The sequence below is a fragment of the Saimiri boliviensis genome, chromosome 4 (genome assembly GCF_048565385.1).
Source record: "Saimiri boliviensis isolate mSaiBol1 chromosome 4, mSaiBol1.pri, whole genome shotgun sequence".
NCBI lineage: Eukaryota > Metazoa > Chordata > Mammalia > Primates > Cebidae > Saimiri > Saimiri boliviensis.
Genome location: NC_133452.1, coordinates 114,150,813 through 114,177,217, shown reverse-complemented (window position 1 = coordinate 114,177,217; position 26,405 = coordinate 114,150,813). Strand labels below are relative to the sequence as shown.

General features: G+C 36.2%; 1 protein-coding gene and 1 long non-coding RNA gene across 5 annotated transcripts in view; one reads left to right on the top strand and one right to left on the bottom strand.

The window, feature by feature from the left end:
* KCNQ5 (potassium voltage-gated channel subfamily Q member 5) overlaps nucleotides 1-26,405 on the top strand; it is a 581,045-nt gene that overhangs the window by 405,047 nt on the left and 149,593 nt on the right. For all 4 annotated transcript variants that reach the window (XM_074398052.1, XM_074398053.1, XM_039467797.2 and 1 more), the window contains exon 3: nucleotides 7,850-7,976. In XM_074398052.1, coding sequence (XP_074254153.1) covers nucleotides 7,850-7,976 — 127 coding nt within the window. The remainder of the gene's footprint in view (nucleotides 1-7,849; nucleotides 7,977-26,405) is intronic.
* The window catches only part of LOC141584324 (uncharacterized), a 93,947-nt gene that overhangs the window by 30,539 nt on the left and 37,003 nt on the right, over nucleotides 1-26,405 (bottom strand). The gene's annotated exons all lie outside the window — the stretch shown is intronic.

Below are 26,405 nucleotides of genomic sequence, written 5' to 3'. Positions count from 1 at the left end.
TCCCATTAATGAGGCTAGCTGCAGTGACACTGTCTGTCAAAACTACCTCAGTCATTTGTTTCCAAGGCAGGAAGCATCCATACCCCTTCATACCTTAATCTAATATCCCCCATCTCCACCCACTCTAATCTCTCCCATCTCTACCCACTCCCACTTCTATGACCACCTTCTTCTCCCCATACCCACCCCCAGAAATGTCTACTAGGCAACTTAGTGAAGTTCTGTCACTCTCACAACCAGCCCCATCAGTAATGATTCTGTAAATATCCATGTGTCCTTAACTCCAGGTCAAAATAGTCCCTTTGACTAATTTGTAGGGGAACAGCAGCAAAGGCACCAGAACTTGTCTCACGGCTTACCCAGCAAGGGTCAGAAGAAACATTCCCATCCCTAATTTAAATGGTAAAAACATTCATTCCCTCAAATTCTCTTCCAATACAATTAATAGACCTTCCCGAAAAGTAAGGACAAGTTTGAAAGTTAGATAGATTGATGATTGTATGTGATGTTCTGTAAGTTATGATTAGTAAGCATGTTTTTAGGATATTTTTCTGCTCTCCAAAGAGACCAAATTCCAAAAGATAATTTACTTTTGTATGTTTTCACATTTCGTGATATAAGTTTGGAGCCATATCTGGATCTTAATTTCATTCCCCTAACATGTTATACTAGTAGAATTTTCCGAATTATATAGAATTATAACTGCAACCCTTCTGACTGATGCCTTTTTTTTTTTTTTTTTTTTTTTTGTATTTTACAATGCAGTTTACGTCACACATTCTTTCCCTGCAAGGATTATGTAAGGAGGCATGCTGGCCTGCTAGCCCTATGTTACTTTAAGTATATGCACACACACAAAAAGGAACAAAAATAGCTGGGAATTGATTATGTTGATATTCTGAATAAAAGCAATAGTTCTAATTATGTATGTCTAATTAGCCACAGCTCTTCAAGAATTGGTGCAAATGTCACAAGGTTTATAATGTCGGCATTTCATCTTCCCCAAAATGCTATTTGATGGCATAAAACCAGAAAAAACTAATGGTCCCAGAAGACAGCATGTAAATTAGACAAAGGTCACTGTGTTTTAATGAACAGTGCTGTTAATTAATGAGAAAACAACTGGAACATGAGCTTTTAAGCATTGTGAGTTTGTACCCCAAAAAATTAATCTTTACCTAAAACAATTTTTAAGTAGCTAAAAAACAAAATAAGTGCAAGAACATAATTTAAACCTCAAATGGTACACCAAAGTCATATATATCAATTAAATTGCATCAGAGTTCTCAGATGTGACATATGAAGAGGCTTCTTTAATGTATAGAAAAGACGGGTATGTATGCTCAATACATACTGCAGATAAAATTCAGGACTAGCTCTATTATTGCCTCTTAGGCTTCTTAATTTCCTTTTCATTTAAGAAGAAAAAAAAAAGATCTTCTATATTTTACCAAAATTCTGTGAGGACAAATGAGGAAACACTAACTCCTTCAGGGTGAGTGATAAAAATAATAAACATTGATTGGCTTTGCTTTTGTAAAGAGCTATCAAAGCCAAGCTTTTAGGGGCTTCAATAAGGACAGGACCATTGTTAATAACATCATCTTTCCACTCCAGCTTTCCTCCAAATAAGTCAAGTATTCTGAATATTATTCACTAATCTCTTTAGCTGCCATTTCAGTAAATAGTAAGCATTTTATTTCAACTAAAACCAAGCAAGAGAAAATGGACTGATTTATCCTGAGGTACAGCAGCAAAGGCACCAGAACTTGTCTCATGGCTTACCCAGCAAGGGTCAGAAGAACCATCCCTAAATTAAATCATACATTACTGAATGTAACAGTTTTTTTATATTTTCAATTCATATGAAAATAAAACAGTGAGACCTCATCCAAAGGGTGATTTAGAGAGTACCTCTAAGCGAAGCAGTGAGATCAGACGTAGCATCTGGATTTGAAGAAGAACACATTTCCTCTTACGAGTCTATCCCATTGTCTAGATTGCCGGTAATGGCTTTTTAAATTTAAATTGTTATTGAGATAATTGTAGGTTCACACGCAGTTGTAAGATATAGTAGACATATCCTGTGTATACTTTCCGCAATATCCCCAAAAGATAACATTTTGTAAAACTATAGTAATATCACAACCAGGATAATGTATTGATACAGCTCGCAAATCTCATTCAGATTTCTCCAGTTTCACTTGAATACATTTGTGTGTGTGTGTGTGTGTGTGTGTGTGTGCGCGCGCGTGTGTGTGTATTAGCGCTGTACAGTTTTATCACATGCAGAGACTGGTATATCTAACACAACAGTCAAGATGTTAGTTCTCTTCTCACAAGGATCTCTCAAGTTGTGCCTTTCTAACCACATCCGCCTTCTCCTTCCCACTTGCACACCCCTTCCCTTCCCTAGCCTGACACCTAGCAACCACTAATCTGTACTCCATTTCTGAAATGTTTTTATTTCAGAAATAAAATGTTACATAAATGGAATAATATAGTGTATAACTTTTTAAGAATGTCTTTTTTTGCACTTAACATCATTCCCTGGCAATTCATTTATGTTACTCTGTGTATCAATAGTTCATTCATTTTTCTTATTGAGTAGCATTCCATGGTATGGAGGCACCATAGCTTGTTTAACCATTCTCATGGTGAAGGACATCTGGGCTGTTTTTAGGTTTTGGCCATTATGAATAATTCTGCTGTGAACATTCATGTACAGGTTTTTGTACAAACATAAGTTTTCATGTCTCTGACATGAATGCCTAAGAGTACAATTGCTGAGTCATATGGTAACTATATGTCCAGTTTCATAAGAAACGACCGTACTGTTTTTCAGAGGACTACACTGTTTTACATTCCCACCAGCAGTGTTTGAATGATCCAGCTTGTCTGCATCCTCCCTGTAATTTTGTATCGTAACTATTTTTTGCTTCTATTTTCTGTTTTAGCCATTCTGCTAGCTGTGTAGTGATATCATTGTGATCCAATTTGCATTTCCCTGATGGCCAGTGATGTCAAATATCTTTTCACGTGCTTCTTTGCCATATGGGTAACCTCTTTTATGTATGTCCTCTTTTATGAATATTCTGTTTATATATTTGCCAATTTTCTAATTGAGTTTGGGGTTTTTTACTGTTGAGTTTTAAGGTTTCTTTACATATTTTAGATATTTGTTCTTTGTCAGATATGTGGTTTACAAACGTTTTCTCCCAGCTTGTCTTTTCATCCTTAATACCTAGGCTCTCACAAAGTTTTTCCTTTCGCTGGAGTCCAATTTATCAATTTTTCCTTTTCTAACTTCTGCTTTTGATGTCAAGATTAAGAACTCTTTGCTTAGTTCAAATCCCAAAAATGTCTTCATCTTTTTTTTACTAAAAGTTTTATTTTGTATTTAATTTTTAAACCCATAGTCTATTTTTAAATGATTTTCATATAAGGCAGGAAATACAGATTAAGGTCCACTTTTTTGCCTATAGATGTCTGATTTTTCCAGCATCATTCGTTCAGGGCTCTTCTTCCTCCATTGAGTTGCTTTTGCACTTAAAAAAAAATCAATTGAGCATATTTGTGTGGGTCTTGTTCTGAATTATCTACTCTGCTTACTGTTCTATATGTCTGTCCCTCCACCAATACCACACTCTTGATTACTGGAGCTACGTAGTAGACCTTAATATCAGGTAAAGTGATTGCTCTTGCTTTACCTTCTTTGTCAGCGTTGTTTTAGCTATTCCAAGTCCTGTGTATTTTCATATAAATTTTAAAATTAAATTTGTATCTACAAAAAAAAAAACCTTGCTAAGATTTTGATAGGAATTTTATTAGACCTGTAGATCAGTTTGGGAAGAATTGACATCTTTACTACATTGAGTCTTCTAATTCATAAACATGGTATTTCTCCTCACTTATTTAGGTCTTCTCTGATTTCTTTCATCTGCATTTTGTAATTCTCAGTGCACATAAACTGTATTTTTCTAAGTGTATAGTTAAGTAATTATTTTTATTTGAAGTTGTTATAAATAATATCATGTTTCTAATTTTCATTTCCACATGCTCATTGTTAGTATAAAGAAATATGATTAATTTATTACATTGATCATATATTATGCAACCTTAGTGAACTCATTTGTTTCAAGAGTGTCTTCATAGATTCCTTGGGATTTTTCTGTAGTCAATCACGTAGTTTGCCAATAGACCATTTTATGTTTACCTTTCCGAACTGCATGCCATTTTTTCTTTTATTTGGCTTATTGCAGCAACTATTAATGTAACTTACAATACTATGCTAAATAAGAATGATGAAAGTAGACATCTTGGTTGTTCTTAATTTTAGGGAAAAGCATTCAGTCTTTCACTATTAAGTATGATGTTACTTGTTTTGTAAATGCTATTTATCAAATTAAGCTGTTAAACCTCTTTTCCTAACTTGCTGAGAGGTTTTTTTTTTTTTTTCTTATAAATGGGTGTTGGATTTTGTCAAATGCTATTTCTTCAACAATTGATATGGTTATGTGATATTTTTTCTTTAGCTTTTTAAGGTAATTATTATTTTTATTGATTTCAACCATTGAACTAGTCTTACATACCTGGAATAAATCCAACTTACCTATATATTGACTGATTCACTTTGCTAATATTTTGTTGAGGATTTTTGTATCTAAGTTTATTATAGGTATTGGCATGTAGTTTTTGTTTTGCTTTGTTTTATTTTCTTTGTCTGGTTTTGGTGTCAGGATAATATTGACCTCATAAAATGATTGAGAAAACTTTTTCTCCTCTATTTTTTGGGAGAAGTTATGTGAAAATGGTATATTCCTATTTAAATGTCTGGTTGATTTTGCCAGTGAAACATTGGCCTGGACATTTCTGTTTGGAGAGATTTTAAACTATGAGTTCAATTTCTTTAGAGGTTATAGGGCTTATTTAGATTGCCTATTTTTTCTTTGTTGAGTTTTGGTGGATTGTAGTTTTCAAGAATTTGGTCCATTACTTCTAAGTTATCAGGTGTATGTGCATAAGGTTACCATAGCACTCCTTCATTTTTTCAGTAGCTGTAGCATCTGTAGTGATATCCCCTATTACATTTCTGACATTGGGGATTTTTGTCAGCTCTCAAGAAAGAGATTTATCAGTTTTATTATTTTTCTCAACCACTTTTTTGTTTCATGGATTTTCCATATTGTTTTCCACTTTTCAATTTCATTAATTTATGCTCTTTTCTATATTATTTCCTTCTATCTGCTGCCTTTAGGTTTATTCTACCCTTCTTTTTCTAATTTCTTGAGATATGAACTTAGATTATTACTATGAGACCTTTTTGATCTACAGTGTAAGCATTTAGTGCTATAAATTTTTCTCTCAGTATTGCTTTTACTGATTCCTACATATTTTGTTATGTCGTTTTTTATTTTCGTTTAATTTAATGTATTTTTTTAATTTTTTGAGACTTCCTCTTCGACCAATAGATTACTGAGAAGAATATTGATTAATTTCCTCGTTTAGAGATTTGCTTATTGTCTTTCTGTTACTGACTTCTGGTTTTATTCCATTGTGGCTTGAGAACATGCTGTATCTGATTTTATTCTTTTAAACTTGTTGAAATTTGTTTATGAGCCAGGATATAATCTATCTTAATAAATACGTCATGGGTGCTTTTTTAAAATGTGTGTTCTGCTAATGTTGGATGGAAGGTCTTATATCAGTCAGATCCTGTAGGCTGAATGTGTTGTTCAAATAGTTTATATACTTGTTAATTTTCTTTCTGGTAGCTCTATTCCCATAGTTCTGAGTTCCCATAGGGTGGGGTGATGAAGTCCCCAAATATGACTTAAGATGTGTCTATTTTTCCTTTCATCCCCATTAGTTTTGCTTTATAAATTTCGAGACTTTCTTGTCATTTTTTTCCCTCACTTCCTTAAAAAAAAAAAAAAAAAAAAAAAAAAGCAGCAAGCAATATTTCTGAACAATAGGCCTTGAATAAAGAACTTGTAAATGTGATTTATCCTGCCTCACTGCAACATAAAAATAGTGCAGTGACCTTGGCATACCTAAGAACAGTGGGCATTTATCTGTCATCTGTTAAGATCAATGGGCATATTGGTGTCATCTGTTTTCAAGAAGAAGAAAAATTACTACATGGTAGTGTCCGGGGGCTCAGGCCACATTTGGGATTTTCTTGGGATCCCTTATAATATGAATTCTCACAACTGGAGTGCCAAATGTCCTGGCATAAATAGGAATTAGGAGCAGGGATAAAAAGTGGACCTGCCGTTCAACCTAGGTTGGGCACAGGCACAACTGCATCGGCATTTTAGGCCTGAGTATGTTTTCTGAATTTGGGAAGATGTGCTGGATTAAAAACAAATGATCTGGAACTTTAGATATCTTAATAAACGAACAGATTCAACTACCCAGATATACATTCAAAACAAAACAAAGCCAAAACAAAACAAAACCCTGGGATTACTGATGAGTGTATGTTGACCCTAGTTTCAGTTATCTGTGTGTAAGGTCATCTTTGAAGGTTTATCCTATAAGGAATTTTGAATAACTGTGAGTAAGCAGTGCTGATATTAGATATTTATTTCCCATGATAAGAAATATTGTGGATTACTTAGTATCCTACAAATAAAAGAAGGATAGAATGATATAACTCTACTAGACATTTCAAAAGTGCAGTATATCATCACATGCTCTAATTAAAGAAACAGACATTTGCCTGAAATTTGCAACAAAAATGCCACTTTTATAAATTTGGTAACAGTGTTTATCCTAGGAGTAGAATGGGAAAGTGGGGAGTAGGTTAAAACTTTTATTTTCTCTGCTTTATATTTCTGTGATGTTTGGAAGTTTTAATAAAGATCGTATATCACTTTTATAATTAAGATGTTATAATAAAAATCTATATTGCTCTACATTATAAATATTGAATCAACACTTGTTTTAAAATAAGAAAGGGAAATACTTTTTAAAGGAAAAACAATTTTGATAAATTAAATGCCTGTCTTATAGGAAGAAACAACAAGGTGATCGTGCTAAGCTTGCTCCAGAGATGCGTTTGTTTTATGAATTCCATTTGCTTTCTCATTCTATCACCGACTGTTTAATGAGCTACTTTAGCTGGCCTTTCCCCAGGGTTAACTCACAACTCTTCCTAAATAATCTCAGTCATTTTCCTGGAACAGGTGTTGTTTTCTAAGCAGCTCTCGCCAAAGGGCAGCATAATAATTAACAAGCTTCAGATCCAGAGGATTCAGGGTCTCATTTCTGGCAAAGGATATACAGGTCTCACACTGTAATGCTTTTGAAACTTACTGTTTTATAAGGAGATTTTGACACTGTAACAAAAGAACTAAGTATAGTTCTAAATATTTGCTTCTTTTTCTCTGAGAACAACTCTTGAAGATTTAGAGATTATGTCACTCCTTGCAGCAAAATGAAGCTCTATTTTCTGTAAAACTTGCCATTATATTTCAGGATTCGCTGTTTTATTTCAGATATTTCACATGTTACTGGGTAGCTAAAGTCAGCTACACTATAAATTCCAGACAAGACAGATTCATTATTCAGCCTGCACACTTAGCATTGAAACTGACTCCCAAATTTGCAAAGTATTAGTGACTTGAAAAGGAATATCATTCCATGATAGGAAGTGCCAACAATATGAGGTTCAAATGCTCTCCAGATTTAGTTCAATTTGGAGAAAGGAAATATTCTTAATGTTAGATATTAACAACTAGATCCTTTAGACAAAGTGCCTAAATATCCAAAAGTAGTCATAGAGCTTCTTACTGTACTTTGCTCCATAATGCTTCTCTCTGATATGTCTTATCTGATATTTTAGGAGTTCGTGATGATTGTCGTCTTTGGTTTGGAGTTCATCATTCGAATCTGGTCTGCGGGTTGCTGTTGTCGGTATAGAGGATGGCAAGGAAGACTGAGGTTTGCTCGAAAGCCCTTCTGTGTTATAGGTGAATATCAGAGTCTCAGCTACCTGGACTGATGACACTAGCATCCTTTTCTTCTATCTCCTGTTTTGCAATATTTGATTAATATTAAAAGCTAACATCCATGGGGTGTTTTTCATGGCCAGGCACTCTTGTGTTTTGAAAAGGTTGACTCATTTCATCCTTTACAGCATTATGAGATAGATATTTTTATTATCCCCATTTTATAGTTGAAGAATTTGAAGCAAAGAGAGGCTGAGTTAGTTGCTGAATGTCATACAGCTACTAAGTGGTAGAGCTGGAATTTTAGCCAGACAATTTGGCTCTAAAACACCCACTTATATCAATTGACTTATATGGAAAAACATGGTTCTCCAGTGTTGCCCTGATTTAGGGGAGCATTGATTTCAGTGAATATAAAAAACTTTTTTTGCTCTACAATATGACACCAGATTATGCTTTGGATTAGCTGGAATAGATAGCCATACATTGGTACTGGTAATGCATATCAATTAACATTCTTCAAGAATGATTGTAAGTATGGTTTACTTAATGCATTGGCAACTTTAGACTGAACGAAGTGTTCTACACTCTGAAATATGAGTACCCCACCCTCCAACCCAAAATCCCCAAATACATAGCACATCTCTGTACCTCCCTAGCTGCTGTAGTGTCTGAGAGACTTCATTCACCTGGGTTCCAGCTTGAAATTATACTTCCCAATGAAGAGGCCATAGAACATTCTGGAATTAAGATCTAACATTTCTCAGTAGTATTTAAAAGTATTGTAAAATTGAAAAGTCTATAAAAGCTATTATTATTTAGCAGCTAAATTTGGTTTTCTTGCTTTTTAGTCTTTATTACTTCTTAGGCAGTCATTCAAACTCAAATACTAAAAATTCTTGGTGAGGCTTATTTATTTCAACTATTTTCAACCTGAAAAAAGTAGGTTTTAAATTTACAAAATAGTTTAGACTATCTTCTTCAGCTACAACAGGTTTTCCGTTATTTTAAGAGTCAGGAATTGCTGAGTAATCTTCTTAGTTTCCTCCCTTACTTCTGTTCCCTACTGTGGGGGCAGAGTGGATTCAAGGAAGAAAGTATATCCCCGTCCGTGGGCACTGTTAAGAAGACTCCTTTATTCCATACTTCTTTCATAGTATGCACATTTCAAAAGTCTTCATTTATTAAACCAGAATTTATGGAAATTTGGTCGTGGGTGAGGCACTAGTTTTACAATAGTGAATCTAGTGAAATTCTAAGTTAAATCTATCTTAAAATAGATTTGGCCCTCATGAATGCAGTCTGTTTGTCCAGCTGTCTATCTTCTCCAATAATAGGCTTTACTTCTTTTTGGAAGCTGTTATGCTAAGGTACAGAGGAAAGTAGGTGGTAACTCCCAGCCTTGAAGGTTCTCGAAGCCCCAAGGCATATTAGTGAAGACATTAGATTTTTCTCCCTGGAGATATATTTTTCCCTCTAAATTCTCTACTCAGGCAGCATTACGAAGGACTGTAACTTGATGTGAAACTACTGCACAACAAGTTCTTTCTGTCCCATCAGGGGCCCAAACAAAACAATTCACAAGGCAGATGGTTAGCCAAGATTCACTCAACTTCTACAGGATAAGGTCAGTTCATGGATGACTGGAAAGATGTTTCATTCCAGATTTTAAAACCAATTAAAAACTGGTTTTGTTCCAATTCCAGAAGCAAGTGCCAATGTATCTCCGGCCTCCATACTAAACAGAAGGTTTTTTCCCAGATGTCTGTTGCCTTTTGATAACTGTTTTCAGTTATGGATACATCAACACATCTTAGTCCTTCTGTCTTTCTCTTCCTTTCTTAGGTCCTTGCAGGTCTTAATATATTATGTAGCTCTAAAAATAATGTTATGTTATCTATATTCTTACTTGCCTTTGGAACTAGCAATAGTGACCTTAAAAATTTAGTGTGTATATGTACCACATTTTCCCTATCCAGCCTATCATCGTTGGGCATTTAGGTTGGTTCCAGGTCTTGGAGGTGGGAAGAGATAGCATGGGGAGAAATGACATATACAGGTGAGGGGACGGAAGGCAGCAAACCACACTGCCATGTGTGTACCTATGCAACAGTCTTGCATGTTCTTCACATGTACCCCAAAACCTAAAATGCAATTTAAAAAAAAAAAATTTAGTGTGAGTCCTGTCACAGTCACTCCTGCCTGTAATCCCAGCCCTTTGGAAGGCCAAGGAAGGCAGATCACTTGAGCCCAGGAGTTTGAGACCAGCCTGGGATGAAAAGACCCTGTCTCTACAAAAATTGAAAAATTAGCCAGGCGTGGTAGCATGCACCTGAAGTCCCCAGTACTCAGAAGACTGAGATTGGAGGATCACTTGAGCCCAGGAGCTCGAGGCTACAGTGAGGCATGTTCCTGCCACTACACTCCAGCCTGAGTAACAGAGTAAGACCCTGTCTCAAAGAAGAAAAAAAAAACTAATATGACATGGTTTAGGCATAATTTCAGTTTTGTTAGCCCATCAGATCTTTTCTTTATTTAGATATTTTACCTCTAGTAAATTAATTGCTTTGGAAGAAAATTTCATGTGTAAATACGAATGAATCCCATTAGAACAAGGTCTAGATTTGTACTTTCAGTTAGGATACCTATGAATTTTTTTTAGTCTTTTATTAAATGTACATGTTTGATCTAAGGTCCAGCTGAACAGATGTTATAGTGAAGCACGTTCAAACATGGCTTATTAGCATGAGGTCAGTAAAATTTAACCTACACAGAAGAATCTAACATCACCTTCCTGAAGGCAGCAAGCTGTACCAGATAATTGTTGAGACTATTTCTAGGCCTGTTCAACAGGTTCATAAAAATGCTTGATGTAACTTGTAAAATAGTCAGGTGAACACTGTAGTCCCCTTGTTCAAGCTAATTTACTGTGACAACCTGAAAAAAGGAATAGCATCTCTCATCTGTTCATGATAACTGTTCTGAATGAGTGTTTGGAAACGTAGCTAAAACCTCTCAAAACTTCATGTATTTGTAAGATTTGATTACTCTGAACATACTAGGTATACACCCAAATGTTTTTAGAAGTCTTTTCTTGATTCAAGAAAAGAACATAGAAAAGATTGTGGTAGACTGGCTGTGCCTTCAACCTGAGAAGTGCTTTCTGTAAGCACACCAATGTTTTCTTTCCAGTTCGAAACAGACTAAAGCTGCTACAGTGGTCAGCTAACAAGCCTCATATAGTATTGCACTCTATTGACAAAGGCTCAATTGATAGAGGTTTTATAGGCTAATTCCTGAAGATTTTTAGCATATCTCCTTCTGAACTGTCCATCCTCCTTACCTTTATACTCTAGCCAGAACCAAGAGCATTTCAAAAGCTCATTGATTTCATAAATCATAAAATCATTACATATTTGTGTTTGGGAAACATATTTTAAATAATTGTAATATAAGGGAAGAAAAAATCTATTTAATGTTTTTAAGTTTGGTACTTTCTCTCATTACTACTGTGTATCTGTTTATCTTTACTTGGTTTTGAGAGTTTGCTTTGAAAATTGGTAAAATCTCATCTAGAATATAAAATTCTTCCTTATATATATGTGTTCAATTTTTATCTCTCCCCTAAGGCTCTTCTGTCATAATAACATTTCTATAGCTATGAGCAATAATTGCTGCATTGCTGATTTGGATAGTCAAGTGTATTTTGGAATGACCATCCAAGCTACCCTTCATTTACCTGAACTGGCTGCTTTATGATTTTTCTATGTGCAAACACAAATCACTCACACAATAACATCAGCATAAAGAATTTGTGAATAACCTCTAAGACTGATTTCATAGTCATTCTTTTTCTAGCTTTCATTACTGACCTACCCAAAAATTGCAAATAGTGCCAAAGGCTGATACTCGGATCACAATAATGGGCCTGATATGTCAGGAAGCCAACAAATTACTTCTCACAGTGGCTTTTTAGATTCCTTGATGTTGCTTTTCAAAGGCAGATACAACAGGGCCATATTTTTCAGTCTTGCAAGAAGTCCCAGTGAAGCAGAAAATACCAGCCTGTTATTAGTCTTCAATCTATATTTGATGCCAAGTGTAAGTGGATTTCTTATTGTGATTTCAACAGTTTCTTTTCAGTGTAATTATTTTCACAAGAGGACAAAAGATGCATAAAATAATTTTATTTTATCCTACTTGTATAAAATAAAATTGAAGCCTTTATTAAAATAAACCACATTGCTGAGGCTACTCTAATATATCTATGCTTTCATCTCATTAAAAGACAAGTTGCTAATATATTCAAAAGTTATATCACAGACTCCCAAAACTGCCAGTGGGTTCTCAATTGATTTGAGGCATTATTTTTCTATTTCTCTACCTTCTCCATCTTTTGTTCTAGGAGACTCTTGAGTGACATTATTTTCTATACCTTCTACTCTCTTCCTCTTTAGTAGAAATTATTATTTCACTTATTTCCTGTTAGTCATATACTCTTCTGTGACTTTTTACTTCTAAGTGTTCAGACTTTCTCAGTGCATGTAGATTCCTTCCATGTGATTAACTGGACCATCTGAAGACAATACCACCACACCCAGCTAATTTTTTTATTTTTCATAGAGATAGGATTTCACCATGTTGGCCAGGTGGTCTTGAACTCCTGGCCTCAAGTGATCTACCCACCTCGGCCTCCCAAAATGCTGGTATTACAGGTGTGAGCCACCATGCCTGGTCTTTATAAGTAAGAAGTAAGACAAGACTTAATAAATATGCCCAAAGTTAAGAAAGAACCTAGATCTATTTCTTATGATTTCACTCTAGTAAAGTATACATACCCAACTGGAAAATTTCCTTTACTATTTATTAGCATTTTAAAATTAAATTTAGGCCAGGAGCAGTGGCTCGTGCCTGCAATCGCAGCACTTTGGGAGGCTGAGGCAGGTGGATCTCCTGAGGTCAGGAATTTGAGACTAGCCTAACTAACATGGAGAAACTCCATCTCTACTAAAAATGCAAAAATTAGCTGGGCATAGTGGCATGCACCTGTAATTCCAGCTACTTGGGAGACTGAGGCAGGAGAAGCGCTTGAACCTAGGAGGCAGAGATTGTAGTGAGCTGAGATCGCACCATTGCACTCCAGCCTGGGCAACAAGAACAAAACACCATCTCAAAAATAATAATAATTTAATTAAACCTTGTCTATTGTCATCAACTTATAAACAAAAGAACATGATACTATTAGGCTTATCATTAGTCATTCAAATCATAAAATCATTGAATATGAAAAGCCAGGTATTATAGAACATTAATTGCAGTATCGGTCTTTATTATTTTAACTAAATTACATTACTTATTGCTGCTCTCTAACCTGAAGGCGAAATTAGGGTCTAAAATAGACTTAGTTGCCTGTATCAAACTTGCATATGCTCTTGAGTTGATTTTATCATGAGGCTTCCTGGGTAGTTCCAAACTGGAGACATCTCAAGAGCAAGTAACATTACTTTTAGGAATACCTTAAAATGTTTGTAAACATTAATAAACTATTGATAATTTAGGTAATTGTTGACTTGGTATACAAACCTGAAAGTTGAACTTATAAGGTAGCTTGATTAGCTGATATGACTGGACCATGTGAATAAAATTTATTTCCTAAGAGACAAATGAATAAAGACTATTTCCCACTGTTTCTACAAACTTTAGTAGAGCACTATAATATGCTGTGTTAACATTCTGTAATATCACAAGTAACGTAAGAAAATTCAATCACAGAGTATTTATTATGTGCCAAACACAATCTTAAGTACAAAGGATACAAAAGTGACTAAAACACGGTGTGTGCCTGTAAGAATAGAATCTCGATCCGACTTTCAAGAATAGAATCTCCTGTGCCCTTAGAGAATGGCAAAACTGAAAGGAGGTATACTATAATTATGGGGTATTATAGAGCAAAGGTGATGGATATTGAAGCAATTCTGGAAAGAAGGCTACTGGATGTCATGAGTGGCTGTATAAAACAAAGGAGCAAAGGATTACCCCCAGGTTTGAGATTATGTTTAAGTCATCCATCAAACATTTATACAGTTTCTACCATATCCAAGCATGCTTATGGATGTTGGAGAGGCTGTATGGTACCAAAGGGACAAGGTCTTTCTTCTTGTAGAGCTAATATGTTCATGGGCAAAGAAAACAATACACAAATGTGTTTTTGAAAAACAAGGGATAATGTCAGCTACAGATAACCACAATGAAGAAAATAAAACAGAGAGAGTAGAAGCTATCTTAGCTTGGGTGGTCTGAGAAAGTCTAAATAGTTGACACTTGAGTCGACCTGAATATTAAGAAGAAGCCAACCATGAGAAGGTGTAGGCCCAGATCTTTCCAGGCCAGGGAATTGTAATTGCAAGGATTATTCACATTTGATGAGCTTGGGTTGTACAAGGTGGAGATGTAAGGTATTGTGGCTGGAACTCAATGCGCAGCGGGGAGAACAGTAGAAGGTGATGGAGAGACAGGCAGAGATCACACCCTGAAGGCCATGTAGGCTCTGCTACCCTGAATCAAGGTGGTGTCTTAACACAGGCCACTAGGCAAAGGTCCAATGGGTTGCTGGCAGGCCTAATATGAATACTATTCAGGTTATGAACAGCAACATTAATCAGGCGCCAAAAAGTATGGTTGTTTAATGCCCTGGGTTCTTTAGTCATCTATGCCTGTTGGAACTTCATATCAGCAGTTTACAAATTATTACCCATTCTGAAAAATATAAACATAAGTTTATAAGGAAATAATGTTCTGAATTTTCTGTGTTCCTATATTTCTGTCCTTATAAACATGAAATTTTACATTTTTTTTTTTAAAAAAAGTGGTATTTTCTATGTGGAACTGGAATTAGAATGTGATGGAAACTATTTTACAGCCCCAGTGGTAAGTATCACCAATAAGCAATTCCTAAGAGCTTCCTTGCCAAAGGACTCTATTCCATACTCTTAGTTATGATGATTGCAGTGCAGAATTATTTCATTAAAGATTGTTTATTTCTTTTGAGAAATTGTTCCTTTTTGCCTTGAGATGTTATCTGAAACTGTATGATCAATAAGAAGCATTAAACTGTCACTATGGGGTAAATTTTCAAAGTGGTGCCTGCAATTTGCCAGTATGAGTCCCATTAACTTCAGTGGAAGTCCTGCAGTTAAGCCACTGCACATGGCTTTGAAAATGTTCTACAGTTTGTCTTTGTGGTGCCTTTTTTGTTTTCAATAAATATCACAGAGCAACTCAATGCATAGTTGATTGCAGTATTTAAGACATGGATAATGTACTGTGCAGGAGGAGGCTTTAAAATTAGATTTTAAAGCTTCATTTCTATTAAGAGTCACAACAACAATATAACTACATCTTTAATTCTTCAAAGAGCACCTTTCTATAAAGGAATTTTGAGCTCAGTTAGAATATAGAGCTTACAAAGCAACACTATGTCCCTCTGAGACATTGTTTATCTCACTCTATAGACAGAAAAGTCGAGGCACTGTGAAGTGGGGGTGCTTTGTCCTTAGCCCATAAATCAGCAGTAAAGCTAGGAATAGCATGCTGGCCTCCCAATAGCTCATTGCTCTAAAGCACTGCCTCTTGTTAGAGTCAAATATAATTATAGTATAATCCATTTAATCTACATGTGGAAAAATAATGAAGGAGCAGGAAAAATGAATTTATTAACATATCACTGGGAAACCATATTACATAGATTAGCATCTGTCTTTTCAGGATCCAAATTTTCAGCATGTTCTAGGTGATGTCTGAGGCCATGAAAGCAATTATTCTAATTCCACTGGCCAGAACTGGCAAAGAATCTTATTTTCCTTACTTTGTAACATAAGTAATGGGGTTCTACTTGAAAACGAATAAGCCATGTGATGAGATTCAATTTCTGTCCCGAGATCTCCCTCCTTCCAGGGGCCATTATATAAAGTTTAAAAGAAAACAGATCGGGCACAGTGGCTCATGCGTTTAAAGGGAAACCAAGGTAGGAGGATCACTTGAGCCCAGGAGTTCAGAATGATCAACCTGGGCAACATAATGAGACCCCATCTCTATAAAAAATAATAATAATAATTGCTGGGTGTGGTGGTAAATACTGGTAGTCTCAGCTACTCAGGAGGCTGATGGGGGAAGATAACTTCAGCCCAGGAGTTCAAGGGTCCAGTGAGCTGTGGTTGTACCACTGATCTATAGCCTGGACAAGAGAGGAAGACAGGCAGACAGACAGACAGACAGACAATGAAGGAAGGAAGGAAGAAAAGAAAGAAAGAAAGAAGAGAGAGGATGGAAGGAAGGAAGGGAGGGAGGGAAGAAGGAAGAGGGAAGGAGAGAGAAAGAAAGGAAAAGAAAGGAAATAGATGTAAGTATTATAAAAGATGTTCAACCTTTTATTTTGGAATAACTTTATTTTTTTAATTGTATTCGGGCTCTGGGGTACATGTGCACATCCTGCATCCTGCAGGATTGTTGCATAGGTACATACATGACATGGTGGTTTGCTGTCTCCATCCCCACCGCCCCCACTTCGTTGCCTACATCAGGCATTTCTCCCAGTGTTATCCTGCCCCGTCCTCCCCACCCCCCCAACTGTCCCCCCTCCCCTCCCCTCACCTCCCCTCCACACCCCCCCAACCTAGCCCTGTGAGTGTTATTCCCTTCCCTGTGCCCAAGGGTTCTCACTGTTCATCACTTGCCTATGAGTGAAAAATGTGGTGTTTGGTTTTCTGTGTTTGTGTCAGTTTGCTGAGAATGATCGTTTCTAGGTTAATCCATGTCTCTACAAAGTACATGAACTCATTGTTTTTTATGGCTGCATAGTATTCCATGGTGTATATGTGCCACATTTCTTTTGTCCAGTATATCATTGATGGGCATTTGGGTTAGTTCCACATCTTTGCTATTGTACACAGGGCTGCAATGAACATACACGTGCATGTGTCTTTATAGTAGAACGATTTATAGTTCTTTGAGTATATACCCAGTAATGGGATTGCTGAGTCAAATGGAATTTCTATTTCTAGATCCTTGAGGAATCATCACACTGTCTTCCACAATGGTGAACTAATTTACACTCCTATCAACAGTGTAAAAGTATTACTTTTTCTCCACATCCTCTCCAGCATCTGTTGTCTCCAGATTTTTTGATGATCGCCATTCTGACTGGCGTGAGATGGTATCTCAATGTGGTTTTGAATTGCATTTCTCTAATGAACAATGATGATGAGCATATGTTTGTTGGCTGCGTATTTGTCTTCTTTTGAAAAGTGTTCATATCCTTCACCCACTTTTGAATGGGTTTGTTTTCTTCCTGTAAATTTGCTTTAGTTCTTTGTAGATTCTAGATATTAGCCCTTTGTCTCATGGGTAGATTGTGAAAATTTTTTCCCATTCTGTTGGTTACCAGTTTACTCTAATGATTGTTATTTTGCTGTGCAGAAGCTCTTAAGTTTAATTAGGTCCCATTTGTCTATTTTGCCTTTGTTTCCATTGCTTTTGTTGTTTTAGTCATGAAGTCTTTGCCTATGCCTATGTCCTGAATGGTTTTGCCTAGGTTTTCTTCTAGGGTTTTTATGGTGTTAGGTCTTATGTTTAAATCTTTAATCCATCCGGAGTTAATTTTAGTGTAAGGTGTAAGGAAGGGGTCCAGTTTCAGCTTCCTGCATATGGCTAGCCAGTTTTCCCAACACCATTTCTTTAACAGGAATCCTGTCCCCATTGCTTGTTTTTGTCCGGTTTGTCAAAGATCAGATGGTTGTAGATGTGTGGCATTGCTTACAAGGCCTCTGTTCTGGTCCATTGGTCTGTATTTCTGTTTTGGTACCAGTACCATGCTGTTTTGATTACTGTGGCCTTGTAGTATAGTTTGAAGTCAGATAGCATGATGCCTCTGGCTTTGTTCTTTTTGCTTAGGATTGTCTTGGCTATTTGGGCTCTCTTTTTGTTCCATATGAAGTTTTAAGTGGTTTTTTTCTAGTTCTGTGAAGAAGGTCAATGGTAGCTTGATGGAGACAGCATTGAATTTATAAATTACTTTGGGCAGTATGGCCATTTTCAAAATACCGATTTTTCCTAACCATGAGCATGAAATGTTTTTTCATCTGTTTGTGTCCTCTATCATTTTCTTGAGCAATGGTTTGTAGTTCTCCTTGAAGAGATCTTTTACCTCCTTTGTTAGTTGTATTCCTAGGTGTTTTATTCTCTTTGTAGCAATTGCAAATGGGATTTTGCTCATGATTCGGCTCTCTGTCTGTTATTGGTGTATAGGAATGTTTGTCATGTCTGCACATTGATTTTGTATCCTGAGACTTTGCTGAAGTTGCTTATCAGCTTAAGGAGGGTTTGGGCTGAGACGATGGCATCTTATAAATATACTATCATGTCGTCTGCAAAAAGGGACAATTTGACTTCTTCTTTTCCTAATTGAATGCCCTTTATTTCTTTTTCTTGCCTAATTTCTCTGGCTAGAATTTCCAATACTACATGGAATAGGAGTGGTGAGAGAGGCATCCTTGTCTAGTGCCAGTTTTTAAAGGGAATGCTTCTAATTTTTGCCTATTCAGTATGATATTGGCTGTGAGTTTGTCGTAAATAGCTTTTATTATTTTGAGATACATTCCATCAATATCTAGTTTATTGAGAGTTTTTAGCATAAAGGTCTGTTGAATTTTATCGAAGGCCTTTTCTGCATCTATTGAGATAATCATGTGGTGTTTGTCTTTGGTTCTGTTTATGTGGTGAATTACATTTATAGATTTGTATGTGTTGAACCAGCCTTGCATCCCCAGAATTAAGCCTACATGATCATGGTGGATAAGCTTTTTGATGTGCTATTGGGTTTGGTTTTCCAGTATTTTATTGAAGATTTTTGCATAACTTTAGACTTACTTAGAAGTTGCAAAAATAGAACAGAATTTCCATGTTTAAATATACTCTTCACCGAACTTTCCACAAAATATTTTACCTATCAAAACCAGGATATGAATACATACTTTAAACTATAGTCCTTATTTGAGTATCACCAGCATTTATGTGCATTCAATTTTTATATACACTCCTTTCAAATTTTTCTTATGCATATATGCATTAAACCACCACGACAATGAAGATACAGAACTTTTCCATCACCCTAAATAAACTTGGAATGATATACTTTGTATTATTCCTTTACAGGTACTCCCTCTCTTCAATCCTAACCCTAGAGAACCACTAATCTGTTCTGTTTCACTATAATTTTGTCATTTTTATTATGTTATATAAATGAAATTGTAGTAATCTTTTGAAATTGTCTTTTTCTTACTCAGTATGATGCTCTTGAGATCCATCCAAGTGCATCAATAGTGCATTCTTATTTATTGCTTAATAGAATTCCATGATCCAGAGGTAACATAATCTGTATATTTGTTTACCTAATAAAGGTCATTTGGGCTGTTTCTGGCTTTTAGCTATTACAAATAAGGCAGCTATGTACATTCGTGTGCAGGTTTGTATATGAACATAAGTTTTTATTTCTCTAGGGTCATATGGTGCTTGTTTATCTTTATCAGAAACTGCCAAACTGTTTCCTTTTAAAATATAGAAATGCCAATGTGAATATGTGCATGGAGGTCAGCAGCCCTACCTCCTGCCCCACTCTGCCACTGCTGCCAGCATGAACACATGCATGGAGGCTGGCAGCCCCACACCCACCAGCCTACCCCCACACTGACAGTGCTACCAGCATGAGTGTGCATGTGGAGGCCAGCAGCCCCATGGCCACCAGCATTCTGCCCCAGTTGATGAGCATTCACCCCACCACACTGCCACTGCTCTTGACACTTACAAATGAGCACAGATCCTGCTGCCAACACCCCAACAAAGTGCTTTGGCTGGTACCACCCATCAGAGTGTTATGGCCAGAGGTCCAAGAACACCTCAGCCCCTCCAATGCAGCAGGTTCCTAACCTCAAGGAGCCAGAGAACAAACTCAGGGATCGAATAACAGCCTCCCAGAGTTAAAGCATGCACCCAAAAGTTCTGAGCTGAGCCTTGTCCCCCTAAATTCTTCCAGGAACAAAGCCAGTCAACTGAACCCACCTTTTACAAGATTCAAACCTTCAAGGGCATCAAAGAAGATAAAAGCAAAAAAAAATACATCCAAAGAACAGCAATTTCAAAGACTGAAGGAAAATCAGCCCACACAGATGAGAAAGAACTAGTGCAAGTACCCTGGCAACTCAAAAAGTCAGAGTGCCATCTTACTTCCAAACAATTGCAGTATTTCCCCAGCAATGATTCTTAATCAGGCTGAAGTGACAAAAACAGAAATCAGAATGTGGATAGGAACAGAGATCACTGAGATTCAGGAGACAGTGAAAACCTAATCCAGGGATTCTAAGGAATACAACAAAATGGTACAGGAGATGAAAGATGAAATGGCCACTTTAAGAAAGAACCAAACTGATCTGATAGAGCTGAGAAACTCACTTCAAGAATTTCAGAATACAGTCATAAGTATAACAGCAGCATTGATCAAGTGAGGAAAGAATCTGAGAGCTTGAATATTGCTTCTCTGAAATAGTCAGAGAAAAATAAAAAGAGATTAAAAAGAATGAACAAAATCTCCAAAATATGGGATTATGTAAAAGACAGCAAATCTATGACTCACTGATGTCCCTGAAAGAGAGGGAAAGAAAGCAAGCAACTTGGAAAACATATTTCAGGATATCATCCTTGAAAATTCCCCAAATTTTGCTAGAGAGGCCAACATTCAAATTCAGAAAATGCAGAGAACCACTGTGAGATACTACGCAGACAACCATCCCCAAGACACATACTTGTCAGATTCTCCAAAGTCAAAATGAAACAAACAAAAATGCTAACAACAGACCTTACAGCAGAAACTCCATGAACCAGCAAAGATTTAGGACCTATATTCAGCATTATTAAGGAAAAGAAATTCCAAACACAAATTTCATATTCAGCCAGACTAAGCTTCATAAGTGAAGGAGAAATAAGATTCTTTCCAGGCAAGCAAATGCTAAGGGAATTCACCAGACCTGCCTTATAAATTGTCCTAAAGTTAATGTTAAATATGGAAGGAAAGATTATTACTGGCCACTACAAAAACACATTTTAAGTATAGACACCATTGACACCAAAAAGCAACCACACAAACAAGTCTGCATAATAACCAGCTAACAATGCAAAATAGAATTTGATCCTTCAGATCCATATGTATCAATGTTAACCTTAAATGTAAATGGGATAAATGCCCAATTAAAAGGCACAGAGTGGCAAGTTGCATAAAGAAGCAAGACCCAAGAGTATGCTGTCTTGAAAAGACCCATTTCACATGCAGTGACACACATAGGATCAAAGTAAAGAGATGGAGAAAAATCTACCAAGCAAATGAAAAACAGAAAAAAGCGGGAGTTGCTATTCTAAATTCAAATAAAACAGACATTAAACCAACAAAAATCAAAAAAGATAAAGAAGAGCACTACATAATGGTAAAGGGTTCGCCTCAAAAGGTCAAACTTAACTATCCTAAACATGGATATGCACCCAAAACAGGAACACCCAAATTCAGAGAGCAAGTTCTTAGAGACCCACAAAGAGATTTATATAACCACACAATAATAGTGGGACACTGACAGTATAATACAGGTCATTGAGGCAGAAAACTAACAAAGAAATTCGGGACCTGAATTTGACACTTGACCAAATAGACCTAATAGACATCTACAGAACTCACCACCCAAAAACAACAGAATATACATTCTTCTCATCTGCACATGACCCATAATCTAAAATTGACCAATCAGCCATAAAATAACCCTTAGCAAATTAAAAAAAAAATTAAACCATCCACACTCTCAGACTACAGTGCTACAGTGCAATAAAAATAGAAATTCATTAAAATTAACCTTCTCCTGAATAACTTTTGGGTTAACAATGAAATTAAGGCAGAAATCAAGAAATCCTTTGAAACTCGTTAGAACAAAGATGCTACATACCAGAATCTCTGGGACACAGCTAAACCAATGTTAAGAGGGAAGTTTATAGCTCTAAATGCCTACATCAAAAATTTAGAAAGATCTTAAACCAACAAGCGAACATCACACCTAGAGGAAATACAGAAACAAGAGCAAATCGACCTCAGAGCTAGTAGAACACAAGAAATCAAAATCAGAGCTAAATTGAAGAAAATTGAGACACACACCAAAAAAAAAATGAATCCAGGACTTGGTTCTTTGAAAGAATAAATAAGATAGATAAAATGCTAGCTAGACTAATAAGGGAACAAAAAGAGAGAAGATCAAAATAAGCACAATCAGAAATGACAAAGGGGATGTTACCACCTACCCCACAGAATTTTTCTTTTTAAACCCTCAAAGACTGCTAAAAGCACCTCTATGCACACAAGCTAGAAAACCTAGAAGAAATGGGTAAATTCCTTGAAACATACAACCTTCCAAGATTGAACCAGGAAGAAACTGAATCCTGGACAGAGACCAATAATGAGTTCTAAAATTGAATCAGTAATAGCCTACCAACCAGAAAAAGCCCAGGACCAGTGGGATTCACAGCTGAATATTACAAGAAGTATAAAGGAGAGTTGGTATCATTCCTATTGAAACTATTTCAAAAAAAAAACAGGAGGAGGGACTCCTCCCTAACTCATTCCATGAAACCAGCATCATCCTGGTACCAAAACCTGGCAGGGACACAACAATACCAAAAAACAAACAAACAAACAAAAACTTCAAGCCAAATTCTTGATGAACATAGATGCAAAACTCCTGAGTAAAATACTCAGGTTTTACTGATACCAATACTAATTTTACTTTCCTGCTAAAAGATAAATATAATGTCATTAGTTACAGCCTTAAAGTACTACTCCAATGGAATAAAATGTTTAAAACTGCCACCAAGACCCAATGGTGCTTTATAGAGTTGGGTTCCATATTCATGGTTCTAATGTGATCTAAAAAGAGGTCATTTGTTCTCCTTAATTCAACACCTCTCAGAAATTGCCCTATTCTTAAAACTATTCTCTAAGACTACTTCTCCTCCAAAACTCTGCCTAATGTCTCCCCTTGGATCTTCCATCATAACCAACAAAAAAATTATTTTCTCAAAGTTAGAAACAACCCTGTGTGGCCAGATATACAAATCTCAACTTTATTCTCACTCTGGATATAAGAAATGCTGGAATAATTAATTACTCATTTGGAAAAAGATAAAGTGGTATCGATATCTGTCTTACCAGATTCCAAGATAAACTCCAAATAAATCAAAGATTTAAATTAAATAAGACCGTAAAACACTGAGCAGCAGAAATTGGTAAATTCTCTTGGAGCCTTGGAATCTGGAAATATTTTTAAATTATAACTAAAAATACAAAAGTCATAGAAGAAAATATTGATAAATCAGAATACATAAAATCAAAGAATACTGTGTGATTAACTAAACAGCAACGTCAAAAGACAAATGTGAAAAAAAAATTTACAACTTCTACCAAAGAATAGAAGCTAATCACCTTAAATTATAAGGAGTTCTAGAAATCAAGAAAAACCCAAGAACCTAATAAAAAATAAAATGGATATGAACAGACCTGTCACAGGATAAGAAATACATATACACCTCTTAAACATACTCAGTCTCACTCAGAAGAAAGAAATACAAATGAAAGCATTCTCTCACCTATCAGATTGGCAAAAATCTGCAGTTTGACCACACACTTTCTTTTTTTTTTTTTATTGCATTTTAGGTTTTGGGGTACATGTGATGAACATGCAAGATTGTTGCATAGGTACACACTTGGCAGTGTGGTTTGCTGCCTTCCGTCCCCTCACCTGTATCTGTCATTTCTCTCCATGCTATCTCCTCCCACCTCCCCACCCCCCCGCCCCTCCGCCATTTCCCCCCAACGGACCCCAGTGTGTAGTGCTCTCCTCCCTGTGTCCATGTGTTCTCATTGTTCAACACCCGCCTATGAGTGAGAATATACGGTGTTTGATTTCCTGCTCTTGTGTCAGTTTGCTGAGAATGATGGTTTCCAGGTTCATCCATGTCCCTACAAAGGACGTGAACTCATCGTTTTTGATGGCTGCGTAATATTCCATGGTGTATATGTACCACATTTTCCCTATCCAGTCTATCATCATTGGGCATTTGGGTTGGTTCCAGGTCTTTGCTATTGTAAACAGTGCTGCAATGAACATTCGTGTGCACGTGTCCTTGTAGTAGAATGATTTATAATCCTTTGGATATATACCCAGTAATGGGATTGCTGGGTCAAATGGGATTTCTATTTTTAGGTCCTTGAGGAATCGCCACACTGTCTTCCACAATGGTTGAATTAATTTACATTCCCACCAACAGTGTAAAAGTGTTCCTATTTCTCCACATCCTCTCCAGCATCTGTTGTTTCCCGATTTTTTAATGATCGCCATTCTAATTGGTGTGAGATGGTATCTCAATGTGGTTTTGATTTGCATTTCTCTGATGACCAGTGATGATGAGCATTTTTTCATATGTTTGTTGGCCTCCTGTATGTCTTCTTTTGTAAAGTATCTGTTCATATCCTTCGCCCATTTTTGAATAGGCTTGTTTGTTTTTTTCTTGTAGATCTGCTTTAGTTCTTTGTAAATTCTGGATATCAGCCCCTTGTCAGATGGGTAGGCTGCAAAAATTTTTTCCCATTCTGTTGGTTGCCGATTCACTCTACTGACTGTTTCTTTTGCCGTGCAGAAGCTGTGGAGTTTGATTAGGTCCCATTTGTCTATTTTGGCTTTTGTTGCCATTGCTTTTGGCGTTTTGGTCATGAAGTCCTTGCCTACACCTATGTCCTGAATGGTTTTGCCTAGATTTTCTTCTAAGGCTTTTATGGTATTAGGTCTGATGTTTAAGTCTTTAATCCATCTGGAGTTAATTTTGGTGTAAGGTGTCAGGAAGGGGTCCTGTTTCTGCTTTCTGCACATGGCTAGCCAGTTTTCCCAATACCATTTATTAAACAGGGAGTCCTTTCCCCATTGCTTGTTTTTATCAGGTTTGTCGAAGATCAGATGGTTGGACCACACACTTTCTTAATGAGACTGCAAGGAAACAGACACTAATACACCACAGGAGTACAACGGGGTATTACCCTTATGGAAGAGTGTCTGTATCTACCAAAATTACTTAAGCATTTATTCTTTGACCCAGTAAGTCTACTTCCTAAAAATTTCATCAATTCATAGTAAATGTTCACTATAGCTGAATAAACTATGGTACATCCAAACAATAAAATACAGTGAAGATCTTTCTGCACAGCTATAGAGGAATCCCAAGATATATGAAATAAAAGAAAAACATGCTACTTTTGTGTAAGAAAGGAGAAAAACAAAACTTTACTTTCATATTGCTTGTGTTGGTATAAAGAAACACGTTAACTATTCAAAAACTAAATTAAAAGAATTATTGCCTGGCACAGAGGAAGTATAGTTTAAATGTTGACATTATTGTTTTTGTATAGCAATATTGGAATGGGTTGATGGGTTCATATGATATACAGCTCTTCTGAATTTACTGACACTCTTGGCACTTTTGTCATTGCAAAGAGGGACAATGCCAAAGATAACTTACCATAGGATTTTCATGTGCGCCTCCTCAGTTCTAGGCTGCAGTAACACAGAATGGCATTTTTAACTCGTGAAAAACTCTGTTCTAAAAGGTGCTTTTTACCTTAACTTGTTCTTTATGTATTTCCTTAATTTTAAACTTAGAATATTAGTTGTACCTTTTCAAAGGATTGCCCAAGAAGATGCAATGAGATGATACATGTAAATTGCTTAGCTTAGTGCCTTGTATTTAATCAATACTCTATAACTCTTAGTGGTAGCAAACAGAATCATAAAAGTGATGTGTTTAATGAAACCTCTAATCACTAGAATTGATATCTACAATCAGAAAAAATTATCAACTCAGACCTTTGTTTTTGTTGATTATTTTTCCTCAAAATTTCTTCAATACTGCATTCCTAGAATTTGAGAGTCTTTAAAATAAAATGTATCTTAAACAAGAATACGTTTTATTTTAAAAGGTAAATGGAAAGAGCAGGAACCAACACAGGTACTTTTTGAGTATGGAGTCTTTAGAGATAATACATAATTTCAGGAATGGTATGTATGGCACCTAAAGGATGTGGTTTAATTAAAAAGGCTTTTGAAGCTTTCTTGCAGACTGGTTGTTGATTATGGCTTCACCTATGTTTCTCCCAGAAGGCTTCCCTGGCCTTTTAACTAAGTTAATTGTCCCTGCAATGTGCTCCTTGTATTTCTTCTATCATAACATTCGTCACCCATGATTGCGGTTACTCAGTTCAGCGTCTTCTAGGCAAACCATCCTTTCAGGCTTGTGCAGACAGGAGGCATCAATCTGGTCCACACC